This window comes from the organism of the source record quoted next, unplaced genomic scaffold (assembly GCF_019419815.1).
Source record: "Pyrus x bretschneideri cultivar Hongxiangsu unplaced genomic scaffold, Pyrus_bretschneideri_v1 Contig7, whole genome shotgun sequence".
NCBI lineage: Eukaryota > Viridiplantae > Streptophyta > Magnoliopsida > Rosales > Rosaceae > Pyrus > Pyrus x bretschneideri.
The window spans coordinates 7,721,412-7,745,625 of NW_025999809.1; the positions used below are offsets into that span (position 1 = coordinate 7,721,412).

Genomic DNA, 24,214 nt, shown 5'->3' on the forward strand with positions numbered 1-24,214 from the left:
AAGAACATGGGGTAGTTTACTCTACATGACGAATGATTACTCCACTCTCTTTTAATCTCTTACTTCAAGAAAATTAAGAGAGATAACTAAGTAGAGAGTACATAAAATCGAAAGAGTGTGAAAATCATTTTCGATTCTATATGTTTATTTTTCTTGAAAAAGAAAACCCTAATTAAATATGTCATATCTAGACAGTCCAATGCCGTTTTTAAACGTTGAAAAGAAATCATGTATTACTGTTCGTTACATTGGTTGTCTTGCTGTTTCATGCCCGAAGAAGGTTAAGATAGACAAGAAAACCACCACCATGATGTAAAACCAGTTTTTATATTTTATTTCTTCCTTTTTTTCTTATACGAGCCTGAACTAAAAATGTTATGATACAATCTTCAAAATGTAATTCTAAATTAAGTTTTCATAACTAATGATCAACTTAGAATGACTTGTTTGAAATGTCAACAACTGAGCAACGAGGTGCCTACGCGTCCTTGCTCTTACTTGAAGATATGGTTGATTGAGGAAAAAACCCATCACTCAATATGAGTTTTATGATCCCCATTCAAGACTCACATGAATTGAGGTATATGCTCTTTTGTCCGCCCTACCATTTCCTTATAAAAGCAGGATGATTAATTAGGCTCTTATTCCATCGATTCACAACTGTTTGCGAAAATATTCAATATGGCAAAAATCGAAGTTCAAATAATAGAGAGCCAAACAGTTAAACCATCCTCCCCAACTCCTCATCAACTTAGAAATTTTAAGCTGTCAGTTTTGGACCAGATGGCTCCTGTAGTTCATGTCCCACTACTTCTCTTCTATCCCAATATTGCTACTACTTATTCCATGGCTATGAATGAAAGATGTCAGCTTCTAAGTCAATCATTAGCCAAAGCTCTCACTCACTTCTACCCCCTTGCCGGAAGATTAGTTGAAGGCAGTTCCACGATTGAATGCAACGATGATGGAGCTGAATTCATCATAGCCCGTGTCAACTGTTCCTTAGCGGAGATTTTGGAATCCCCGGATGTCGTGATGCTAAACCAGTTCCTTCCAACCGAAGGAAAAGGCTCAATGCTTCTTGTGCAAGTCAACTTTTTCGAGTGCGGTGGAATGGCAATCGGATTCAAGATTTCACATATGATTGCTGATGGCTCCACAGTATTCACATTCATCAAATATTTGTCCACAATAGCACTTCAGTCCAGCGACAGTGATCAGGTGGTATTGCCTCCAGAATTTGGTGCTGCATCTCATTTTCCACCACTAGATTTTTTGAACTCATCACAGCCGGCACCAATGTCCTAAGAAATTTCACCAAGCACAGAAGTGCATAACAGAGAGGTATGTGTTTGATGCGTCAAAAATTTCTACTCTCCAATCTGATGTAGCCAGTTCAATTGTTCCCAATCCTACGCGTGTAGAAGCGGTTTCAGCACTCATTTGGAAATGTGCAATGGAAGCGTCAAGATCAAACTCGCAGTGCCCAAGGCCATCCATGTTCCATCAAGGTGTGAACTTGCGCAAAAGGTTTGTGCCGCCTTTGCCAGAAAACTTAGCTGGGAACATCGTGGGCCGTTTTACATCGAAGGTTGAAGAGTATGCGATGATAGATCTAAAAGACTTGGCTGCTAAGTTCAGGAAAGGGATTGAACAAGTGAAAGAAAAGTATGCTGCACAAGTAGTATTTGATTCTAATGAAGCATGTCAGGAGCAAAATGACTTCTACAAAAACGTGCTAGATAACGATGGGATAGAAAATTATGCCTGCACCAGTTGGTGTAGGTTTCCTTATTACGAAACTGATTTCGGATGGGGAAAGCCGGCATGGGTGAGCTTAACTAGTTTCTCAGTTGCGAATGTATTTACTTTGTTGGACAAAAGAGATTGCAAGGGATTAGAAGCATGGGTGACTATGCGTGAAGAAACCATGGCCATCCTTGAAAGCAATGTGGAACTGCTTGGATATGCTTCTGTAAATCCAAGTGTCACCTACTGAAAAATATAATTGTAAGAGACTCATTTTTTCCGTTTTTGTGTTCTTACATTAAAATATGTATTGTTTGCCCCAGGTAGTAGTTCTGGAATTATGGAATCCGTTTTAGTCGATCTTTCAAATCTTATTGAAACTTAAGGTAAATATGCATGGTAGCCATACATATGGATACCAAGATGCTAATTGCTAAATATAAAGGTTAAGTTGTCGTTAATTGGATGGATTGGTGCTAATGTCCGGATATAAACATTTTGGAATACCATTCCAAATTCATAAAAATGTAATAAACAAATTAAAAATTGATACGATTCCACTTGGCATCATCATAATGTGGCAGTTGTAATATTGATTAGTTAGTTTTACAACTAATTAACGGTTAGAAGGTCATTTGGTTGTTATCTTGGAGTCTTTGAAGAAAATTATGACACTTCATTCATTGATAAAAAGGCATTACAATTACATATTATGAATAACTCGCCTCAAAAAGGCATTACAAATACAAATTATAAATAGGGATACTTTGGATGCAGTTCCTAGTCTCTAACACTTTTTGACTAAAACCTTAATAGTATTCAAAGTTTGATCGAAGTCCCTAGACTTTGTACACCTCATTATATTACTATTAATAATTATATTTTTATAGTTTCGACATTAATTATTTGATATTTTATGTGATTTATAGTCCTATAAATTTAAATCCTTCATTATAATACTATTAGAAACGGCTACAATAAAAAAAATTCAAACAATTTGATTGAATAAATGGATAAAAACTATGTAACAATAAGAAATAATAAATGGCAAAAGAATGTATCCATAGTGTTAAAAAAATTGGTACATGTTACAAAAATAATTGGTACATTTCACATATAACAAAGTGGTACGTTAATAAAGAAGAATGTGTACATTATAAATAAATTAGCGTACAAATAAAAGATTAAAAAACTTGGCCCCAAAATGGTCCTTGCAAACTAGATCTAAAAATATTGCAATAAAGCATCACTAATCGCAAAGTAAGGAGTAGACTTCAAGCACTTGTCTGACGAGCTCATCAGGAATGGCACGATTACACAAAGATCAATAAAATTGTTACACTTCATGTTATAGGGAGATCATATGAGGACAAAATCTCAAACAATAAATTGGGATAGGGAGTACGATGCCTATGAGTCGATCACATCACCTAATCACCACCACGATCCCAGAAGACCAAATGAAGTAGATCAGTGAATCAAATAGCTCCACCCTTCACACATAGATCCAAATAGGCAAGCAAACCAGAACGAATATTAAAATCATGCACTCTTCTAAACAGAGCAATCAAACTAGCAACCTCTCATACGGAGAGAAATCAAACCAAATTCCAGGACAACTTTAGGAAATTATTAAACATAAACAAAATAAAAGGATAAAAACATGTAGCCGCTCCACATCTTCTGAACATCTGCATGTCATATTATTGCAACCGGCTAAACCCGAAGTGTCGCATTGACTAAACACGATCCCGACACAACTCGACATCTTCCATGGCTTCTTGCTTCAATCCTATATCGAATGTGATAATTAGATCCAAAACCTTGTGTTAACTTTGTGTTTGTGGGCCTGAAGACGACGACTACCACAATGACTACAGAGCTCCACGACGCCAATTCAACTCCAAATAAAGCAAACGGAAAGTGAGAGGGAAGAAACAAAGAATGGTTTTCAAGAAGATTGATGCTGATCCCAAAGCCAAAGACAAGGGCCCACGGTAGAGAATTTGTCATTTGAATTTTCTCTGGATGGCTTATTTTGGAGTCTTAGTAGCTAAGTTGTTATCTGCTACTATAAATAGTAATTCTTGCAAAGAAAAAGAGCCATTGTAAAAATTGTATTTTTTAATAGCCAGTCCTTTGATTCTCCTCGATCCCTTCTCGTGTATGACTCGTCTAGCTTCTAGAACAGCTATGGAGTCAACGAAACCTCAAGATCCTAGCACCCACACCATCTTAGGGAGATGTACACTAACATGAGAGACATGTTACAAGCCAACCATGACAGTGTACTGTCGTCGGTGGCATTATGAGTAACCAAGGAGGCTCGTATCCTGGAGGTGGGAGACGACCCAAACAACATGTCGTTTGGTCAGGGGACTAGATTTAGTTAGAGGGTCATTCTCCACACATGATATATGCATACAAAACAATTTCCAATTATTATTCTTTTAGACTATGAATGACAACACCCCAAGTTAATTGCATCGCACAACCAACCCTCAGATTTTCCTTATTTCATTGGATTGAATGGATATGTATTACAACCAAATTATCTTTCTCAAGTCCTGTATATAAAACGCATAATAAAGATACATATCAAAAGCCATTAAGTTTTATGAAAATCATAAGCATTGACAAGGCATTCATCACTATGAAATGCATGAGACTCATGCCAAGGATTCACTTAACACGATTTTGACTAGCAACCTACACTACTTGTGAATATAAGTGAATAACTATTACGTGAAACACCCTTATACTCTAGCATTAAATTTATGCATGCAAATTAAGTGTCGACCCTCAACCAACATACATAAACAAGTTTTGATTACTTATATAAGCAAATCACATTCAAGACTCAAGAAACAATAACTAGATGTAATCAATTCATATAAAACATATAATCATGGCTTCGAATTCACCTCTAACTAAAAAGAAATTAGTTCTACATGTTCATCATAATTGAAAACCAAATTAAAATAAACATCAAACTAAAACTAAGGATAGAAAAAACCAAGAACGTCCCACTCCAATGGCATGCACGACACTCCCTTGGATGGCAGATTGCACAAGTCCTCTTCTCCTTCATTACTTGCTTGCAGCACTAGGGTGATGTGGTGTGAATTATGGTGTTTGATGGCTGAATGTATGAATGAATGAATGAGTGAATGGATGGTTTGAATGGTGCGGCAAACACTTATATTTATAGGACTAGGGAATGCACAATTTCTGAAGGGAAAAGGATTGCACAATCCTTGGAGGAAAGGGTTAATGCTTTCAAAAACCAAGGGGGAAAGGGATAGGGAAATTCGCCAAAAATTAGGACTTCTAGAAACTAGGTATTTTGTGGCAGAAATTGGACTTCTAGAAGGGAATAAGGGGTGCAGCACCTATTTAGGAACATATAGGGTCTTCTAGAACCATATATCTAGGTGTTTTAATGTGAAATTAAGTCCTCTTTGCAGCTGGAATTAAGGTAGCAAAAGCTTATGATAGAATAAGATAAGATAAGGTTGGATAAGATAAGATTGGATAGGATAAGGTTGGATAATGTTCCTTATTTCTTGCTCTTTCCTTATCTTCTTTGTCTTTGAACTTGTTTCTCCATATTTGTAGCATGTTCTTAGCCTCTCTTAACTTCAATTTCATCCATCCAGCTTGCTCCATATGCAAGTTATCCATTCTATGCCCAAAACTGCTCCAAATGGCTCCAAAATGCACTTTCTTGCCAACTTTACCATTAGGACTTACAAACACACGAAAATAGCTTAAAACACTATAATAAGTAGTAATTAGCTCATTAAATGCAAGGAAACAACATAGCTAAGTAGCATAAATATGCTCCTATCATCGAGCCAAGATTGAAGAAATGAAAGAATGTGCTACAAAATTAGTTGATCCTAATAAGGCAATGTAAGTGTTGACCGAGTACTTGCACAAACCTGATGAAAGATCAGGAGATTGAAACTTATAGTTGCACAAGTTGGTGTAGGTTTCCTTTCTATGAATCGGATTTCGGATTGAGGAAAGCCATCATAGGTGAGTTTTGCTGGTTGTTCAGTTAAGAATTTATTTGGTTTCATGGACAAAAGAGATTGCAATGGGATTGAAACATGGTTGACCCTAAGCGAAGAAAGCATGGCATTATTTGAAAGCAATCCGGAGCTACTAGCATATGCTTTTCTGAATCCAAGGGTCACTTACTGAGTTTGGCAAACAATCCTCTCCATGGTTTTTAATTTTGTGTTTTAAGTAAAACGGTGGATACATCACTAGCTTCTGGTGATATCCAACTTATTTTCTAGCCCCATAAGAAATTGATGGAATAAAGTAAAGGGAAATGTTAGTTAGAAGTGTAGAAATAACTGTCATGGAGTTTCAATTCTTTAACATGAACATTGTCTTTCTCATTCAGTGAATAAATTTGTAGGATAAATATCCATATTTATAGAAGATATGGAACTATCATTAATACTTACTTAACGGTACTTGAATAAAGATTACTCGCCAACTAGTAGATTCCAATAAGTTTTCTCATCAGTTGTACCTTTGCTATGCAGGCACCAAGATCTACCGATTCGAGCTAGTGAGTTTGGAAGGCCTATTTACTATTCTATTTAATATACCACGCTTAGATGCTAAGGCAATTAGTAAAAGCATCCAAGTAGGGAGAGCCCCCCAATAATTCCATAAACACCTAGCGGAGACGGTGACAACCTAAATAGGAAGATTACAACTTCGAGACATTCCAATAGAAAAAATATATTCTAGTCATTTATGTGGCTATCAATGGATGATGAAAAAACCAATTAGCTCGGATGCTAAGAAACATTGTAAGAGAAGTCATCTTGACAAACGGTTATTTCATACCTACGTGGAAAGCTTTCGACAGAAAAAGAAAGTAAGACTCATGCTGCTAGAGGAATTGATCCAATACGTATTTACAAAATACCATTTCAATTCATCCTATTTCATCAAATTCAGATGTGATATGGTTCTGAAGGATGAATTGGATATGGATAGTTCCAATAAGATTTAATTCTTGAACAAAAATTCATTTTTTTATTTATTTCATCTATTCCATGACCGGAACAAGGGGGATACACGTTACACCATGATTTTGAATCAGGAAGAGAGATGTCAAGAAATGGCAGATCTATTCACTCTATCAATAACTAAGCCGTACGTGGTGTATCATAAGGAATTTGCCATTTTCTATTGGATTGGATCAAAAACAATTCTTGAATGAGGTATTCAACTCCAGGGATGAATCGAAAAAGAAATCTTTATTGGTTCTAAATACTATTTTTTTATGAAGAGAATGAATCTTTTTATCGAGGGATCAGAAAAAAAAAAAAAAAAAAAAGGTCTAGATCTCCTGCAGGAATGATTTGGAAGATCCAAAAAAAATAAAAAAAGTGGTATTTTGTAGAATTAGATGGGGATTCCAATGGAAGTCCTTCCATTTCGTCTGTAATTTTGAATTGATTATTGAATGAGAATGGTTCAAAAAAAAGAAATAAAATGTTAAAAAAGAACAAAAGTTGTACAGATTCACAAAAACTCCATGGGCAAAAACTCAAAAAGACTAAAAGAGATATTGACGTCGTTCTGCGAATTCAATAATATTATTAATTATTATTTCAATATTGAAATATTTCAATTCGGGGTTCTAGTTAGTTTAACTAGATGAATCTTAGTGATGGAATAAATATCCATATTTATAGAAGATAATGAAACTATTAAGGGTAGCACATAAAGTACAAAATATAGTCAAAATTAAGGAAGAACAAGGAAATACAAGGCAAAGAAATAAACAAGGTATGATGGATGGGGATGAACATGATGAGTGGCATTGGCAATGGAGAGACCACGAACCGTGCTTTTCGTCTTGTGTGGTCACCTGGCCCGACTTTGATAGATGGCCTACTTGACTCAGATCGTATGATGACCACTATGATCTATAAGTAGTTAAGATGTTTTATAAGCGATATTCTGCATTAATTTATTTAAAATAAATAAAATTCAAATTTAGATAAAAAAAAAAAAAAATGCTCTTGGCTCAGCCCAAACGTTAGTGGCAAGACGTAAAAAAAGATGTATGATGTAAATGAACTTGATCAATATTAAATAAAAATTTATACCATTAATTCACATTGATCATGCTAATTTCATATTGTCCACTTATTCTATATATGGAGTCATGACAAAATATTGATAAATCCCAATAGATGTAAAAACCCTAATCAAGGGCAGAAGGTAATTTCATAGTTAGGGCCACCAAAGCATGTGAAAGTACTAGATTTGTCATCATAAGCATAACTATAAGCCTGGGGACACTGCTTCTTGAAGACCTTTGAAAAGTCAGTAGGAGGGCATGTATCAGGGGTTCCATAAGCGCCAGTGCAACAATATTGGGGCTGATTTAAAGCCAAACATGCACTTTTGCAGCCAATCACACTCCCATCTGATCCTTTGTCAGACAACTCGGCAGGACAAACAGTGTTTATATTGGCCGCGCAGCTTGTGGAGTTGCAATCACCGGAGCCGCCTCTGGGGGCTAACTTAATGGGCAAGTTGAAGCCGTCAACAAGGCTAACATCGTAGAAATCTTGTCCTCCGTTGGTTGCTAGGGTTAACTCCACTAGGGATGCTGGTGGACTTGCACCGGCACCATTGCAGGATATTTGGCCAGAGCCACAATCTCCTGTTGAGCATTTGAACTTTCCGGAGGAGTCTATCGAGCAGTGAGAGCGGCCCCAGAAGCGGCCGGACCACGGAGCTTGGACAGTCAGTGATGTTGAAGCACCGGAGGCTAACTCAAATCCCGTGGAAAGTAATTGTGGGCCACCGCCTCCGGTTAGGGTTCCTGGCCAAACTGTGTTGGGACATTTGTTTGTGAATGTGAACTTGGCCGAGTAAACCCCTGCATGTTCTGACACACAGAGTATAAGATCATCACTAAAGTGCCACACTCATCAAATTATTATTTTTTGTTCACCAAATAATTAATCATCATACTTTTTTCATCAAATAAGACTTCTATTTTAATAAATTAAAGACATATTGTCATATCATTTGATGAACAAATTTGATGAGCGTGGTTCATGACGTATTATTTAATATCAATGTTTTGTTGCATTCATATTGCAATAATGATGGAAACCATGCATCGGATGTCTTGTTAGATATCCAGAAAATCAATAGAAAACAAAAACAGATATTGGAAGAACAAACTTCGTGATATTGTAATGGATGAAATGACGATATATATTTCGTGAAATTCTTGCCTGAGAGGAAGACTAATACAAGGCCGATTAACGCTTCAAATTTCATGTTGAGCGCTCCGATTGCTTTTGAGAGTTTTCCGTCTGATAAATAATAATTCAGTTATGAACTTAGCAGTGTTTCAAGACGTACATGATGTATATATATAAGTGAAAACTGCAAAAACCAATATAATTTTCAAATGATCATATATGGTAGGGTGACTTAATTTTCAAATGATCACATGAAACTGCTTTCAAAGATTGCTGAATCTAAACGTTTCTTTTCTTTCTTTAAGTGATCCTCACCTATGTAAAAGTGCAGTCCGGAAAAAGTCTCATACCGGAGAACAAACTTAAGAAATAGGGATCTCAAAAATAGCACTTCTCGCACATGTCCATTAAAAAACATTAATTTCTTTCCTTTTTAGTTTTCTTTGTACAACCCATAGGCATATCCATGCCTCGTCTATCCATCAAAAGAGGAAAGAACGCGTTTTCCTTTCATGACTCTGCTAATATTTCAAACCTATCTACAAACATATACTATGTACCTATTTATTCTTCCAATTTTTCAAACAATCTTGAAACACCTTGGATATGCTCGACATTTCTACGGAAATATCCAAAAATTCAGAGAACGATATAGAAAGAGGGGGTGAAGTCGAAACTTCACCCCATATCCACAATATTTCAGGAAATCAGTTAACTTCCTCGATATTTTTAGGAAATATCTGGTGTTAGCAGACAATTTGCAAAACGTTTGTAGGAAATATCCATGAGCCAATGCATTCTTTATTTTTTAATTTCTGTTTTTATGGTATTAGTTTACTTCAATAAAACTTGTGCTACTTTCATGATGGAAATTTTAATTAAGTTATGTATAATTTATTCTTTCTAGTAAAATGCTTTATTTTATTACTTGTCATTACAAGGAAGTTTTGCTTCTCACATATCACATACTTATTGTTAACACTGTACCTAATCATTAATTCTTAATTCATATGTGTGTTGTAGCTTCATATGACATTCCTAAAAAATAATTTTAAATTTTCATTTTTTTGAGCAAATTTCCATCATTTTCATTGAAGGCAATCGATATCGATATACGATGTCTATCGATATTTCCACTAATTTGTCTATCGATATTTCCACCGATATCGATATTTTAAACATTGAGTGCAATAACGTTAATGAGTTAAAAAATTAGTTGTTAGGTGAGAGAGGAATCGAAGTGGTGCATAGTTAAAAAATTAATATTTTTTTAATACAACAATATATTTACATTAAATGATATGAGGTCTGATTAAACCACACAATGAGCGCTATAAATTCGTATAGCCATCGACGACAATCAAAACTTAAAATTGAAGAGGAATACCACTTTTCCGTAGTAATTCGAGATAAATTATCAATATTGTTGGTCACAAATTTTATCATCAAATGAATCCTATAAGATATAACTTTCTCATCCTAACCACATCAGCATTCTTTCAAAATAGTAACTGTGACATATAAAAAGGCACATCTGCCTTTTAGCCACATGACATGAGCAACTTTTTCTACAAGAGCATCTTCAACAGCTAGCTAAATCAGGAATTTTTCTATTTTACCTAGCCACGAGAGAAGAGTGGAAGTCCAACAGGCTAGCTATCAAGCTAGCTATTGTGGCTTGATGAACAGTTCCTAGCTATTGTGGCGAGCATGAAAGAGAATTAACTAGCTAACTAAACTTAAAATACAATATTTGTATTGTACGCTCCATCTCTCTTCAACAGCAAGCAACTGAGATGGTAGTGGACCTAGTGGTGGATTGAATTGCAACGGTTGTGGTGGATCGGACTTGCGACAGAGCTGGTAGATTGGATCAGCGACAAAAAAAAGAGGTGAAAAAGGGCAGAGACGACGGGGAATCGCCACTGATAGCTGTGACGATAAAAACGGATCGATAAGATCTAGGAGGACGGAGTTCCGAATGACCAATGAGATCTCAAGTCGGCGGAGATTGAGTGACAAACGACGAGGGAGAGAGTCTTAATCGATTGGATAGATGAAGAAAACGGTGGAAGCGGAGGTCGAGGTCGAAGCTAGAGATGTTCTGCGAAGTTTCGAGAAATCCTGATACAATTGCTAGTGACTTCTTCCCTTGCAAACCAGCAGCAGGCACAAGAGAAAGAAGGGAGAAAGGGACGGAAAAAATGAAGAGAGAGAAGGGAAGGGAGAAATGGACCGAATAACCAAAGAGAAACGAAGAGAGACAAGGAAGAGAGAAGGACTGGAAAACAAATGGTATATTGGATTGAGATTTTGAAGGATTTTAATTCTTTTAATAAATTTAGGATATTTAATTAGGATTTTAAATAATTCTATGAAATTAAAAGTGTATTCAATCCTGATTTTCACATAGTTCATTAAATAAAATCCTTAGAATTTTGCGAGTATTTAATTAGGATTTTAAATAAATTTATAACGTTCAAGGAGTATTTAATTAGAAATTGATTTTAAAAATTTTAAAAAGTTAAGGAATTCAAAGGAATTTGAGAGATTTCATAATGTTTTTTAAGCATCCATAAATCTCACATCTCTCCATGAAATTTTAAGGGAGTTAAATCAAAATTTTATATTAAATCTCTATAAATCAATTAAACTCCATAACAATTCATGGATGTACAAATCCTTTAAATTCTCTCAAAATTCTAATTGAATACACCCCTAGGTTAGGATGTATTTTTGTCAAAATATTAATAGTGAAATAAAGGGTTGAGTTGTTAAATAATAAAAAGGATAATGCTAAAGAGACCAAAATTTTTAAACCAAATTTACAAACCAAATGATGTGGTTGAGGATGGTTGGATTATTACTTAAGTGTTGGTTAACGTACTTATTTCCTATTGGTAATAGATCATTTAATTTGCAAACTTGGTTTAAAATTTTGATCTCCCTAGCATTATCTATAATAAAATATTGTGGTTTTTGTTAAAATAGGTTAGCAGTGTTGGAAATGCTTCTGTAAATTGGTTAGCAATAATAGCTTTTGGCCATTTGGCCAGCTAAAATAGCAACAATTTAGCTAGCAGTGATAGGGATGCTCTAAAGAGTGGTTTTTTTAACTACTCACCGAACTAATGGTTACCGGCGCTCCTCCCACCTTCAAATCGGCGTGTTTGCAACAACCATTTTTCATGCCACCTGGGGTGGTGCTTTGTTTCTCCAATGCTTTGTGCAATTTGGGTGCGAACTCAGTTTGCTGTTTTGGAGAAGAGTGAGGAGAGGCGAAAGAAGAAGAAAGACAGAGTTTGGGAGCGGGTTGAGTGAGATTCACGGTTGAGATGCTTTTGCCAATTTTTAAGTTGGGATGATTTAGAAATATTATAAATTTTACACTGGGGTCCGGAGAATATGTAAATTTAATTATGAGTGTCCAAAGAAAAAAAAAATGGGTGCACAAAGTTTTGTATAACATTTCGGGCCAATCTCGCCCAGCCCAACTCGAAAAGACTTCCAAAGCCCAATTGAGCTTTAGTCCTATTGGACCAGGGTCGCCCCGACCCATTTTTGCAGACCTATTTCGCACGAGCAGGGTTTCAATAAAATCCCGGTATCGGCGTTTCCCTCGCATATAAACCTCTCCAGACTTCTCTACTCTTCTTCTCCCTTCTTCTTCCTTCTTCCTTCTGCCTCCTCGCACTCAACAGTTTCACACAGATCTCGCCATCACCATGCAAGCCCCAGTGCTCGTCCTCAGTAAGCTCCCTTCCCTTCTTTTTTTCGCTCCCTTAACTTGCAGTTACTTCAAAGTTTAGGTTTTGAGTTGGTCTTTCATTTGGGTATCTGCAAAGCTCGAATTTTGTGTTGTTTTCTGCCATTTTTTGGATGAGATTTGTGTTCCTGTGAAAACCCAATTGCTTGTTTTTGCTGATTTTGCTTGTTTGAACTGATCTGAGCAGAAGATTCGTTGAAGCGTGAGTCAGGGAGTAAAGTACACCATGGAAATATCCAGGCATCGAAGGTAAGATTACGGGCATTCGGGTTTACGAATCTAAACATTTTATTTTGGATTGAAATGTAAAACCCTAAACGGTTTGGTTCGTAAAGGGAAAATAATGTTTTTATTTTGAAGTCTTGGAGATAAATTTACTGTATAATCAGCTAATTTTTTTATGGGTTTTGCTTTCGTATGGGGATGAAGTACATAAATTGGACAGAGTCTTTAAAAAGAGTTTTTTTTTTTGGTTCTGTCTAGCTCAGCATTTGGTGAATGACTTACTGAAAAACATTCTGTTGTAATTTCGGGTTTTAAACAAGTTCGGCGGAAACTGAATTGAATTGAGATTCATCCGAAAATGTATGTTTTAGTATTTGTATTGAACGTATTAATTTCTGAATGAGTTGACATGAGTATTAACCTTCTAACTGTGAAAATGTTTAGTATTTTCTTATAAAAGTACTCTTAAGCATCTAGGGTCCTAGTTTTCAATGATTTTTTTTTTCAAGAGAATATTTTTATGATTCCTCTGTGTATACTTTGTCAGACTATTAACACTTAGGGTCTCATGAACACACAAATTTGAAGCATTTTGATAATTACAGGCTGTTGCTGACATAATCCGGACAACCTTGGGCCCTCGGTCCATGCTCAAGATGCTACTTGACGCTAGTGGAGGTAATCCTTTTCGCTGCAGTCTGATAAGTTTTGTTGTTTTATCTGTATTTTTGTTGAAATAGAATGTAATGCTTTATTTTCCCTCAGTTTTTACAACCTAAGTAAGCCCTTATTGTAGGTGACCGCATATTTATTTCTGTGATTGAATTATTTTGAATCAAAGAAGTTTTTTACTGTTCTATTTGCAATTAAGTAAATTTTAGATTGATGTCACTGGTCATGAACTCTTTCATGCTTTTATTATCCCCATGGCCTACGATGGACATGGTGGTATCCCCTCGTATCCCCGTGTTGTGTCGTGTCGTGTCGTATTCCCTTGTGGTCATACAACAATTCTTCTTGTTAATTTGACGTATCTTTGTGTCGTGTCGTATCCCCATGCCTGTGTCCATGCATCGTAGCACATGGCTTTCTTTTGGGTCTTGGTGAGTTTGCAATACGCTAACATAGTTGTTACCCATGTTTCTTACAGGAATTGTAGTGACTAACGACGGAAATGCCATTCTGCGTGAATTGGATCTTGCTCACCCTGCAGCAAAGGCATGATATTTGTCTCAAGTTGTTCCTTTCTGGATTTTATTTTTTATATCTTTTCGATTCAAAATTTTCTTTATCTTTGATATCAGCTTCTGATCCCCCATCTTCTTTCTTGTAAATCCTTTGCATTTTTATGACCTCCCCACCTCGCTCTCATTTTATTTGTTATTCTTACCTTTGTTCTTTTGAAAATTTTGGTGATAGTCAATGATTGAATTAAGTCGCACACAAGATGAAGAAGTAGGCGATGGAACAACATCTGTCATTGTCCTTGGTATGCTTTGAGCATTTTTTACGTACATGCCATTCACTGTTGATTTAAGGGATATATAGTATATATTTGAAACTTCACTTATATTCTTATTCAATCTTTTAATGGAGCAAAATAATTTGGCTTTCAATTAATAAACAGGAGAGACTAGTAAAACCCCTCTAAATTCTTCAAGTTTTAGAGAAAACCCCTTACAAATTCTTGTATTCCTTAGCCTTTAATGGACTTATTGTTAAATATTAGGGCCTAAATTCAGGACTAATTGGCAAAAAAATGTGGGCTTATTGCTAAAAGTTCCAACATATTGAGGACTTAAAAGCTATACAACAACAAAAGTTAACAAAATGGGTAGAATAAAAGTAGGTATTTATTGCTAAGAAGTGTTGTCTTTGGGGGCTTAATGCTAAAAGCCCCATTATATTTGTCAAATGTATTTAGTGCTATACATTGCGTGGTATATAAGTAGATTCAACAGAAATGGGATTAACTTGCATAATAATATATATTATGGAATTTAGTAAAGCTTGAGGAAGGTTGTGTATTTTTCTATATACTGGACATGTTACAACTTACAACATTATTATATGTGCACTTGAAGTTTGTTCTATGTCTTACATTTGGAATGAAATTTGGTGTAGCTGGTGAGATGCTCCATGTTGCAGAAGCATTTATTGACAAGCGCTATCATCCTACTGTTATTTGCCGAGGTAAGTTGAAAGAAATTACGATAACATTTTTCCTTCTGATTTTTCTTTCATGTACAGTTTTGGATTTGATTTTGGTTTACAATTTATTCTTTTCCTAATTGTTTTGTTTCAATGTTTTCTAAATTTCTGTTTTTTGGTTGTAGCCTACAACAAAGCTCTGGAGGATGCTATTGCTGTTCTTGACAAAATAGCAATGGACATTGATGTGAAGGATCGTAAGTTTGTTTGGTTTCTTTCTACTCATCATCACATTATAGAATTATTATTTTTGTATTTGGTGCCCAGACTATAGATCCCAAGCACTCATTCTAATCGAACTTTTGTGAAAATGTGATGGCATGCATAAGACTAGAACATAGAGATAAACTCAGGGCAGTATTCCTTGTGCTCAATCAGATTCATGGGTTTCATGCAGCTTCAGATTTTCCTTAGGAAAAACTGGGTAATGGGCATAGCTTAATTTTCGTTTAGCAATTTTAGCTGTAACCTTTATTACATCTCTATTATGTTACTTTCACTTAGATTGAATTACAAATTCATATGTTGAGTGAGTTAAGAAATCAAAACGGCATAATTGGTGTGGAACATCAGAATTTCAGGTGGCCAGTTCTTGCCAATGATAACACTCATTGTTATGATTGCAAACCTGTCAGTGACTAAATATCCTTTGTAATAATAATTTACCTCGGGTAACGAATATTTGAAATGAGAAGCTAGCAGTTTTGGGATGTTACTTATGGATGCTTTACATGGCAGGTGCAACAATGTTGGGGCTGGTCAAGAGTTGTATTGGTACAAAGTTCACTAGTCAGTTTGGGGATTTAATTGCTGTAAGTACTTGTATAAATACAGATTTTGCATCAGTTATTTCTTCTTGTTTATTGGTTTCCAAGTCTTAAGGTTCTTCGTTTATGTAGTCTGTAAAGTGGCCGATGAAGGATATAAGATTTTGTCAAGGAAAATATTTTCATGAAACATGCAATACTTATTTTCAGAGCTTTGTAGTTCTGAGAGATAAACATTATCTTTAAATCAAAAGTGAGGTTTAACCATGGATTTCTAACTTCTATTCTTGACTTCAGACGTTTGTGTTTTTTTCCTTATTTTATTATACAATTAAGATAAATTACATTTTGTCTATTATGTTTCCAACACTTTGTCTTTCATGTTACAAGTATTTGATAGATAAACTGTGGCCTCATGCCTGCAAGGTAACTCTGTATGAGTGTATGACTTTGCATCTCTAGGTGGAAAGTTACTGCTTTGATTTCATAGTTTTCAATTTTATTGGTTATATATTATGTCTTGCATTTGAATGATCCACCTTGCAATGAGAATCAACTCAAAAGAATCAATTACTTGGACTATTGGTATTCACTCTTCAGATCTGATTCTAGTGACAAATTACAACAGTGAACTCACTCATAACTAACCATATATTGGGTTTTCTTGTTGTAGGATTTAGCACTTGATGCCACCACAATAGTCGGGGTGGACCTTGGCCAAGGTCTGCGAGAAGTGGATATCAAAAAGTACATTAAGGTTGAGAAGGTTCCTGGTGGCCAGTTGGAAGATTCAGTGGTTCTCAGAGGAGTAATGTTTAACAAAGATGTCATTGCACCTGGAAAAATGAGAAGAAAGATTGTCAACCCAAGGATCATTCTTCTTGACTGTCCTCTTGAGTATAAGAAAGGCGAGAACCAAACAAATGCTGAGTTACTTAAAGAAGAAGATTGGGGAGTCCTACTAAAACTGGAAGAAGAATACATCGAGAGCCTCTGCGTGCAGATATTGAAGTTTAAGCCAGATGTGGTTATCACAGAGAAGGGGCTTAGTGACTTGGCATGCCATTACCTGAGCAAGGCTGGCGTCAGTGCAATCAGGAGGTTGCGGAAAACAGATAATAACCGAATTGCTAAGGCCTGTGGAGCTGTTATTGTTAACAGACCAGATGAATTGCAAGAGTCTGATGTTGGTACAGGGGCTGGGCTATTTGAGGTCAAGAAAATTGGTGATGAGTATTTTGCATTCATTGTTGATTGCAAAGATCCCAAAGCCTGTACTATACTCTTAAGAGGTCCTAGTAAGGATCTCTTAAATGAAGTGGAAAGAAACTTGCAGGTATGATGGTTTTATTTTTTATCCCATTACATGGAAGTAAATATAATATGTGAAATTTGTTATTTATTAATTACTTTGTTATAGGATGCTATGTCAGTTGCAAGAAACATCCTCAAAAATCCAAAACTTGTTCCTGGTGGTGGTGCTACAGAGTTAACTGTATCTGCAACATTGAAGCAAAAGAGCTCATCTGTAGAAGGTATCGAAAAGGTAAACTCGCTTCTCCTCATCCAAAAGTATGGTATTTTCTGGGCAAAACCGGTCCAAGAATCTGGAGAACTCCTCGTGAAAATAGAAAGATGAACACTAAGACTAAGAACTGTTTGTTGCTTTAGTTCACATGCTTTTGACATATAGGAGATTAAGAATTAGCTGTGGCTTTACATTACATTTTTGTTTTGATGGTATAACAGTGGCCATATGAAGCTGCTGCTATAGCTTTTGAGGCTATACCACGAACTTTGGCTCAGAATTGTGGGGTTAATGTGATTAGAACAATGACGGCACTGCAAGGAAAGGTTTGAATCTTTACCGTATGGCTTTGTTCTGTTTTACCATCACTAGATCATTTCTTATATGTTCTGATGCATTTTGTTTATATATTAACTACAATTTGTTTCCGTAGCATGCAAATGGTGAAAATGCATGGATTGGCATAGACGGAAACACTGGTGCGATAACTGACGTGAAGGAGAAAAAGGTAATTGGATCTCCTTCATTTCCTATTTGTGCGTTCCCTTTACTTTGTCAATATTCTACTTCGTTGGGGGATTGGTATATGTTTCAACAGCATCCATGTGAGGGGAACTGCTGTAATCCTGCTTATTACTAAAATAAATGTAGCTACGATTTGAGCATATCCACCAAATCTTGAATGTCAAATTCTCTTTTGTATGGGAAAGGCTGTTAATTGCTTATACTTATCATGTCAGATATGGGATGCATACAATGTCAAGGCTCAGACCTTTAAAACAGCCATAGAATCCGCTTGCCTACTTCTCAGAATCGATGACATTGTGAGTGGTATTAAGAAGAAGCAGCCTCCTGGTTCCAAAGGTCCTTCAAAGCCTCAAGTTGAGACAGAAGGCGACGCTGATAATGAGCAAATGATTCCCGAGTGAGAATGGAGAAGACGATGGGGGTCAGCGTGCTTCTTGATTTGAATTAAGTTTTGCTTTCAAGAAGAAAGAAAAGGAGCATTATGAGTTTGATGAGGATATTTTGTAGGTTATAACGATACCTTTGACTTAGGTGGAGTGTGTGTTTGTATCTTCTCTTTATTTCTCTCTTGATGTGGGGAATGTTATGTTAGCCTGCCATGTCGTTTACTTGTTAGCTTGCCATATGTGGAATGATGCTTCTTTTGAGCATTGTGAATGACTTTAATTTTTTGGTAGTGACTGAAAAGGGAGAAAGCAAATCTTGGCTTTTGATCTCATTTTGCTCATTGAAACTTAAAATTTGTCATTTTACTTCTTGAAGTCAAAGTTTGCTCCACAATCAAGAAAAAATCAAAGCAAGAGGCAAAGGCTAATTTGAACCACATATGATGATTGGCTGATTTGTTGGTTCGAGGATCAGGGATAATTTGGATTAGAGCAGTTTGGGGCGCCGCACTGGGTGGGGTGGTGACAGGAGAGGAACAAGGGAAGGGTTTATTTAGGTTTCAGGTTCGATTTTCGTCAAAGACGAATTTAAGGAAGACGTAGGGGCAAATTAGAGCTCTCAGGAATTCCGATTTCTTACCATCATTTTTTGGCAGGTTGAAGCTCACAATCTTAGTACCACTTCGTTTTAGGTTTTTTGTTTTATTTTTGGAGGGTAGTTGTAGAGATGTAGATTTTAGAGGTTTTGAAAAATGCAAGCTATCTTAAACAGTTTATTTCGAATAATATGTTCCAACTGTTTTGTAGGAAAGAGAACAGAAACAGGACTAAACCTGCCTTGATGCCCTAATAATTCGATAGTATGGCAAGGGTACAAATTGCACAACTTACAAATAATTGGTCGAGCCGGGAAGTTAAATTGCAGGGGAGACACAAATGTGGAGTTGAGTAGGTCGGGATGCACAAAACCAAATCTGCTAAGAACTTGATTATCTGCGAAATTTAAAGCCCTCTGCATCCCTTTCCAACAAGCTTCCCAAGTGAAAGCGGGGCTGTGTTGCCCACTGCATGGCTGACACCCACTGAAGTGCGTGACAAAAGGCCTTCTGAGATAATCTTTCCAGTAGCCCTTATCCTTCAGATAGTGCTCTTTCATAGCTCCATAGAACTGGCTCACCTTCTCCGCGTGTCTCCTCCTCAACACGGCCACCTCTCTATCCACCTTCATGTGTATTTTGGTGATGTTGTCAAGACCGTTCACTACTGCCAACCAGTATCCGTGTAGGGAGAATTCCTTCTCTAGGTAAGTCTTGTCCGCCCAGGTTTCTTTGTGTGCTATTAGAAGATAAATCAGACCCGATTGATCGTCTGAATTTGTAATTTGCTTGTCTTTGGTCACTGAACTTTGTATTTGTGCCCATCGTTCGTAATCTGGGCTCTGTGGCCCCATGATGATCCATTCCTCTATGAGGTCCGTGGACCACTGGCAGTTGCGTATCAGGAACACCCCGCTATTGATACTTGTCCTGCTGTGCTTCTCGTATACTTCATGTGACCAGCCATGCACAACTAGGTTATGGTCTTTATATCGCTCTAGAGGGAGCTTGAAGTTCATATCTGTGAAGATTGCGTCCGAGTCAACCCATAAGATCCACTCCGCCTCAGGATGAGCCAACATAGCAGCCCGAAAAGTCGGGCATTTCGCCCAAGAACCAGTCACTTTTGGATGCAACGCCAGATGGTTGTTAAAAATGTCACAACATTGGAGTCTGCAATAGTCTACTTTGTCTTGAAAAACCGTAGCAGCAAATGATCACTAAATGGGTTACTGCATGCTGAGGGCTGAGACCCTGTTGCAAGAAGAACCCGATCACCTGCACTATCAGCAAAAAAGGGTGGCGCTGAAGCCACTCTTCGCGCTTGGCATCCGAGTCTAAGACAGGTTCCCCAATCGAGTGGCTAATGTATCGATCATCATAGAATGTAGGCTCAGCTGGGTCATATCCCGAGTCAAGGTCTTGGGAACTTTTGTTACAGGTGATGTCATCAAAGTTTGTGTCGGGGTTTATGACAGACAAGAGAGCCAAAGCCAAGGACAGTGCCAGAGCTGCTCCTCCGGCAAATAGGAACCCGTGAGCAATTAAACAAGAGACTTTTTGGAGAACTGAACGTCTAGGTGGATGGTATTTTGGTGAACCCATTTCCAAGATAGCTACAAGGTACCTCTGTGCCTGAGTTGTAGCTTTGCTATATGTATAAATGTGTGCGCGCGCGAGCATGCATGCTAGTACTTTGGCTTTGTCTGGATCCTCAACATTGATGGAAGCTACTTAAGAAGTATCGTTTCTTGTACATGAAGACATGGGATTTTGAATGGCAATCTTGCTACATTTACCCAAAGTAAAGCTAAATACAAGCACTGTGAGAAGAAATCACAATTTAGGTGGGCACCAATATAACCTACTCAACAGGTACAACTAAAAAAATAGGAGTTATATCTAAGTTTACAAATCTGTCATTAAGCCATGATTGTTTTGAGGTGGTTCTTCTAAGTTCGTATTTTTTTCTTGTGCAAGAAATAATTCTCTGACAGTTATGGAGAAACAATATTAATGTTCCACCTCTCTTTCCTGCAGGTGTCATCATTGCTCTTGAATTGAAATTAGCGTAGCTCGAGTAGGTTGCAGCTCTCCGGAATCAGATATGTGACTATCATTTCTTGGCAGGTTGAAGCTCACAATCTCAGTAACACTGTTTTAGAACCGTTTTGCTCGGTGATTTATTGAAATGTGGATTATAGAGGTTCTGAAAACGCAAATTGTCTTGGTCATTTTATTTTCCACAATCTGTGAGTGACTATTGCAACAGAGAACCTCACTCTTGTATTGATAATATAGAGAAACGCAATAAAATACAGATTCAATTACTTCAGTTTTAATAAACCAGAACAAGCTAACTATTTTAAACACAAATCACTGTTCAAATTGGTTAACAATCTTGTCAATTTATCCATATCTTTAGTTATCTCACATAAATATTCTGAATTTTAATCCCGGATTCACTGTCTTCGTATCGAAACTCTGTGATAACGAGGGCCTTCGTAATTCCAGGCCAAGTTACTTTGATGTCAATGGTAATCCTCACATTAATGCTGAGACAGAGTTGCTCTGCTATTACGACGACAAACTTTATATTTGTCTTTGAGAAAATAAGTAGGTTAATTCATTCAGTTTCTCATCAGTTGGTGATATAGGGAAAGAGCTTTGATTTTAGTTGTCATTACTGTTCAAATCTCTGGGGTTGTTTTCTGCTTTCATTTAAAGCATTAGATCCAGTTTGATAAAGTTCTTTTTTGCAACTTTCCGGCTTTTGAGCAATTTGAAGATAGTCATTAGAGTAATCCACTTCAATTAGTAACTTGAAAAAAAAAATAACCATCTGATTCTTCTTTTAAAACCATTGAGAAATTAGGCTCTATATAGTATATATGCTGTCACTTGTGTTTCGTTTTCGCTTGAAATATCAGAATATTTTCCAAAAATTTTAGAGCTGTTTTCTCATTGTAGCTAGCTTTCTTCATTCCTTTGATGTTCTAATAGCCTGAACTATGTGATTTCTCTCGCTTTGCAGAACTGCCTTTGATGATGCTTGCGTGCAAAGTTAACAACCATGAAGAAATAAGATCGTTACAGCTATTCCATAAATGAAGTTGGGTTGTAAAATAAAGACAAGGTATGTTATTAATATCAATGTGCAGTTTATATATTGTCTCAAAGGATGCACATATCACGAACCTAAGTACCATTAAATATCAGGGGCTGATGGTGGAGAAACAAGCATAGACATAGAATTATCAGGGTGGGGAATGGAGAACAGATGGCGTTTGATCCTAATGGACCATACTGGTAAAACTTTAGGAAGGGAAGTCTTGACCATCATGACAGAAGAACGAAGGAAGAAAATATAGGAAAGAGGAAGAAGTAGGACTAAACCTGGCTTGATGCCATAATACTTGTAAGTATGGCAGGGCCGCAAGAGCACAAATTGCAGAACCGGCAACCAATCACTCAGCAATCGGGAAATCAAATGGCACAGGAGACACGAATGAGGAGTTGAGCAGGTCCGGATGCATGTAGCCAAATCTTCTAAGCACTTGATTATTTGCAAAATTTAAAGCCCTCTGCATCCCACTCCAACAAGCTTCCCAAGTGTAAGCGGAGCTGTATTGCCCGTTGCATGGTTGACACCCAGTGAAGTGTGTGGTAAAAGGCCTTCTGAGATAATCTTTCCAGTAGCCCTTATCCTTCACATGTTGCTCTCTCATAGTTCCATAGAACTGGTTCACTTTCTCCGCGTGTCTCCTCCTTAACATGTCCACCTCCTTGTCAATCTCCATGTATCGTTTGGTGGTGCTGTCAAGATCATCCACAGTTGCCAACCAGTATCCGTGTAGGTAGTAATCATTTTCTACATAAGTCTTGTTTGCCCATCTTTCTTTCTGTGTTATTAGAAGATAAATCAGACCCGATTGATCGTCTGAATTTGAAATTTGCTTGTCTTTGAGCAATGAATATTGCTTTCGGGCCCATCTTTCATAGTATGGGGTCTGTGGCCCCATGATGACCCATGCCTCTATGAGGTTCATGGACCATTGGCAGTTGCGTATCAAGAACACTCCGCTATTGATACTTGTCCAGCTGTGCTTGTCGTATATCTCATGCCACAAGCCATACACAACTAGGTTATGGTCTTTGTATCTCTCTAGTGGGATCTTGAAGTCCATGTCTGTGACAATCGCATCTGAGTCAACCCACCACATCCACTCCGCCTCAGGATGAGCCAACATGGCAGCACGAAGAGTAGGTAACTTGGCCCAGGCGCCAGTCACTTTTGGATGTAACGCCAGATTGTTGTAGAAGATGTCATAGCCGTGGAGTCTGCAATAGTCTACTTTGTTCTTAAAAAACCGTAGCAGAAAATGGTCACCAACTGGGCTACTGCATGCTGTTGCCTGAGACCCTGTCACAAGAAGAACCCGATCACCAACACCAGCGGCAAAAGAAGGGTGATGCAGCAGCCACTTCTTGCGCTTCTCGTCCCAGTCTTCCATAGGTTGCCCAATCGAGTAGCTGACGTTTGGATCATCATAGAATGTAGGTTCAGCTGGATCATATCCTGGGTCAAGGCCTTGGGTAACTTTGTTCCAGGTGATGAAGTTGTCAAAGTTTGTGTCGGGGTTTATGATGGGCAGGAGAGCCAAACCCAAGGATACAGCCAAAGCTGCTCCTGCGGCAAATAGGAACCCGCAAGCGATTAAACAAGAGGCATTGTGGAGAACTGAACGTCTAGGTGGAGCGTACTTTGATGAACCCATTTCCAAGAAAGCTACAAGGGCATCTATGTGCCTTAGTGGTAGGTTTGCTTATCTGTGTAAAGCTTAAAATTATAAGCACTTATATAGCAGAGACTATCAATACCCGAAAGCTACTGAAGTAGCATCATTTCTTGAACCTGAAGGAATCGAATTTCGAAATGGAAATCTTACTTGATTTACCCAAAGTAGAGGTAAATACAAATTACTATGTACAAGCATTAGGAATCTTTTACAAGTTACACAAGAAATTTCAATTTAGATGGACACCAGTTTAACCTATCCAACAGGTACGACAAAAAAATTGAAGTTACTTCCAAGTTTCCAAGTGCAGGGTATGCGTACAAAAACAATATCAGGTACCGGACTGACTTATGGTACATCCGCCACCCAACTAATAAGAATAGTAACCTACAAATAT

The 24,214-nt window shown here is 37.2% G+C and overlaps 3 protein-coding genes and 2 pseudogenes across 3 annotated transcripts; 2 read left to right on the forward strand and 3 right to left on the reverse strand.

Moving 5' to 3' along the window:
• Positions 1-630: 630 nt before the first annotated feature.
• On the forward strand, positions 631-2,109 carry LOC125472596 (annotated as a pseudogene).
• A 5,765-nt stretch (positions 2,110-7,874) lies between these two features.
• LOC103936917 (thaumatin-like protein 1) lies at positions 7,875-9,186 on the reverse strand. The gene is made up of 2 exons (XM_048573953.1): positions 9,042-9,186; positions 7,875-8,677 (listed from the first exon to the last, which is right to left on the reverse strand). Exons 1-2 carry the CDS (start codon positions 9,085-9,087, stop codon positions 7,998-8,000), a joined length of 726 nt encoding a protein of 241 aa, XP_048429910.1. The 5' UTR covers positions 9,088-9,186; the 3' UTR covers positions 7,875-7,997.
• Positions 9,187-12,601: 3,415 nt separating this feature from the next.
• Positions 12,602-18,754, forward strand: LOC103936918 (T-complex protein 1 subunit gamma). Its single transcript, XM_009346803.3, has 13 exons — positions 12,602-12,761; positions 12,965-13,026; positions 13,608-13,680; positions 14,153-14,220; positions 14,422-14,491; positions 15,127-15,195; positions 15,339-15,410; positions 15,952-16,025; positions 16,654-17,316; positions 17,401-17,526; positions 17,730-17,834; positions 17,942-18,016; positions 18,249-18,754. The coding sequence occupies exons 1-13, from the start codon at positions 12,737-12,739 to the stop codon at positions 18,435-18,437; spliced, it is 1,671 nt and encodes a 556-aa protein (XP_009345078.1). The 5' UTR covers positions 12,602-12,736; the 3' UTR covers positions 18,438-18,754.
• Positions 18,755-18,867: 113 nt separating this feature from the next.
• Positions 18,868-20,889, reverse strand: LOC125472463 (annotated as a pseudogene).
• A 1,349-nt stretch (positions 20,890-22,238) lies between these two features.
• LOC125472464 (galactomannan galactosyltransferase 1-like) lies at positions 22,239-23,954 on the reverse strand. Its single transcript, XM_048573952.1, has one exon. The coding sequence runs from the start codon at positions 23,794-23,796 to the stop codon at positions 22,486-22,488; it is 1,311 nt and encodes a 436-aa protein (XP_048429909.1). The 5' UTR covers positions 23,797-23,954; the 3' UTR covers positions 22,239-22,485.
• Between the last annotated feature and the right edge of the window lie 260 nt (positions 23,955-24,214).

What these genes read in the sequence shown, in the direction of transcription:
- LOC103936917 (XM_048573953.1), bottom strand. Translation starts at nt 9,087, where the DNA reads ATGAAATTTGAAGCGTTAATCGGCCTTGTATTAGTCTTCCTCTCAG. An exon ending in TGTATTAGTCTTCCTCTCAG is followed by an intron (nt 8,678 to 9,041) that starts GCAAGAATTTCA and finishes CAGAACATGCAG; the next exon opens with GGGTTTACTCGGCCAAGTTC.
- LOC103936918 (XM_009346803.3), top strand. Translation starts at nt 12,737, where the DNA reads ATGCAAGCCCCAGTGCTCGTCCTCA. An exon ending in AGTTTGGGGATTTAATTGCT is followed by an intron (nt 16,026 to 16,653) that starts GTAAGTACTTGT and finishes TTCTTGTTGTAG; the next exon opens with GATTTAGCACTTGATGCCAC. An exon ending in TGACGGCACTGCAAGGAAAG is followed by an intron (nt 17,835 to 17,941) that starts GTTTGAATCTTT and finishes TTGTTTCCGTAG; the next exon opens with CATGCAAATGGTGAAAATGC.
- LOC125472464 (XM_048573952.1), bottom strand. Translation starts at nt 23,796, where the DNA reads ATGGGTTCATCAAAGTACGCTCCACCTAGACGTTCAGTTCTCCACAAT.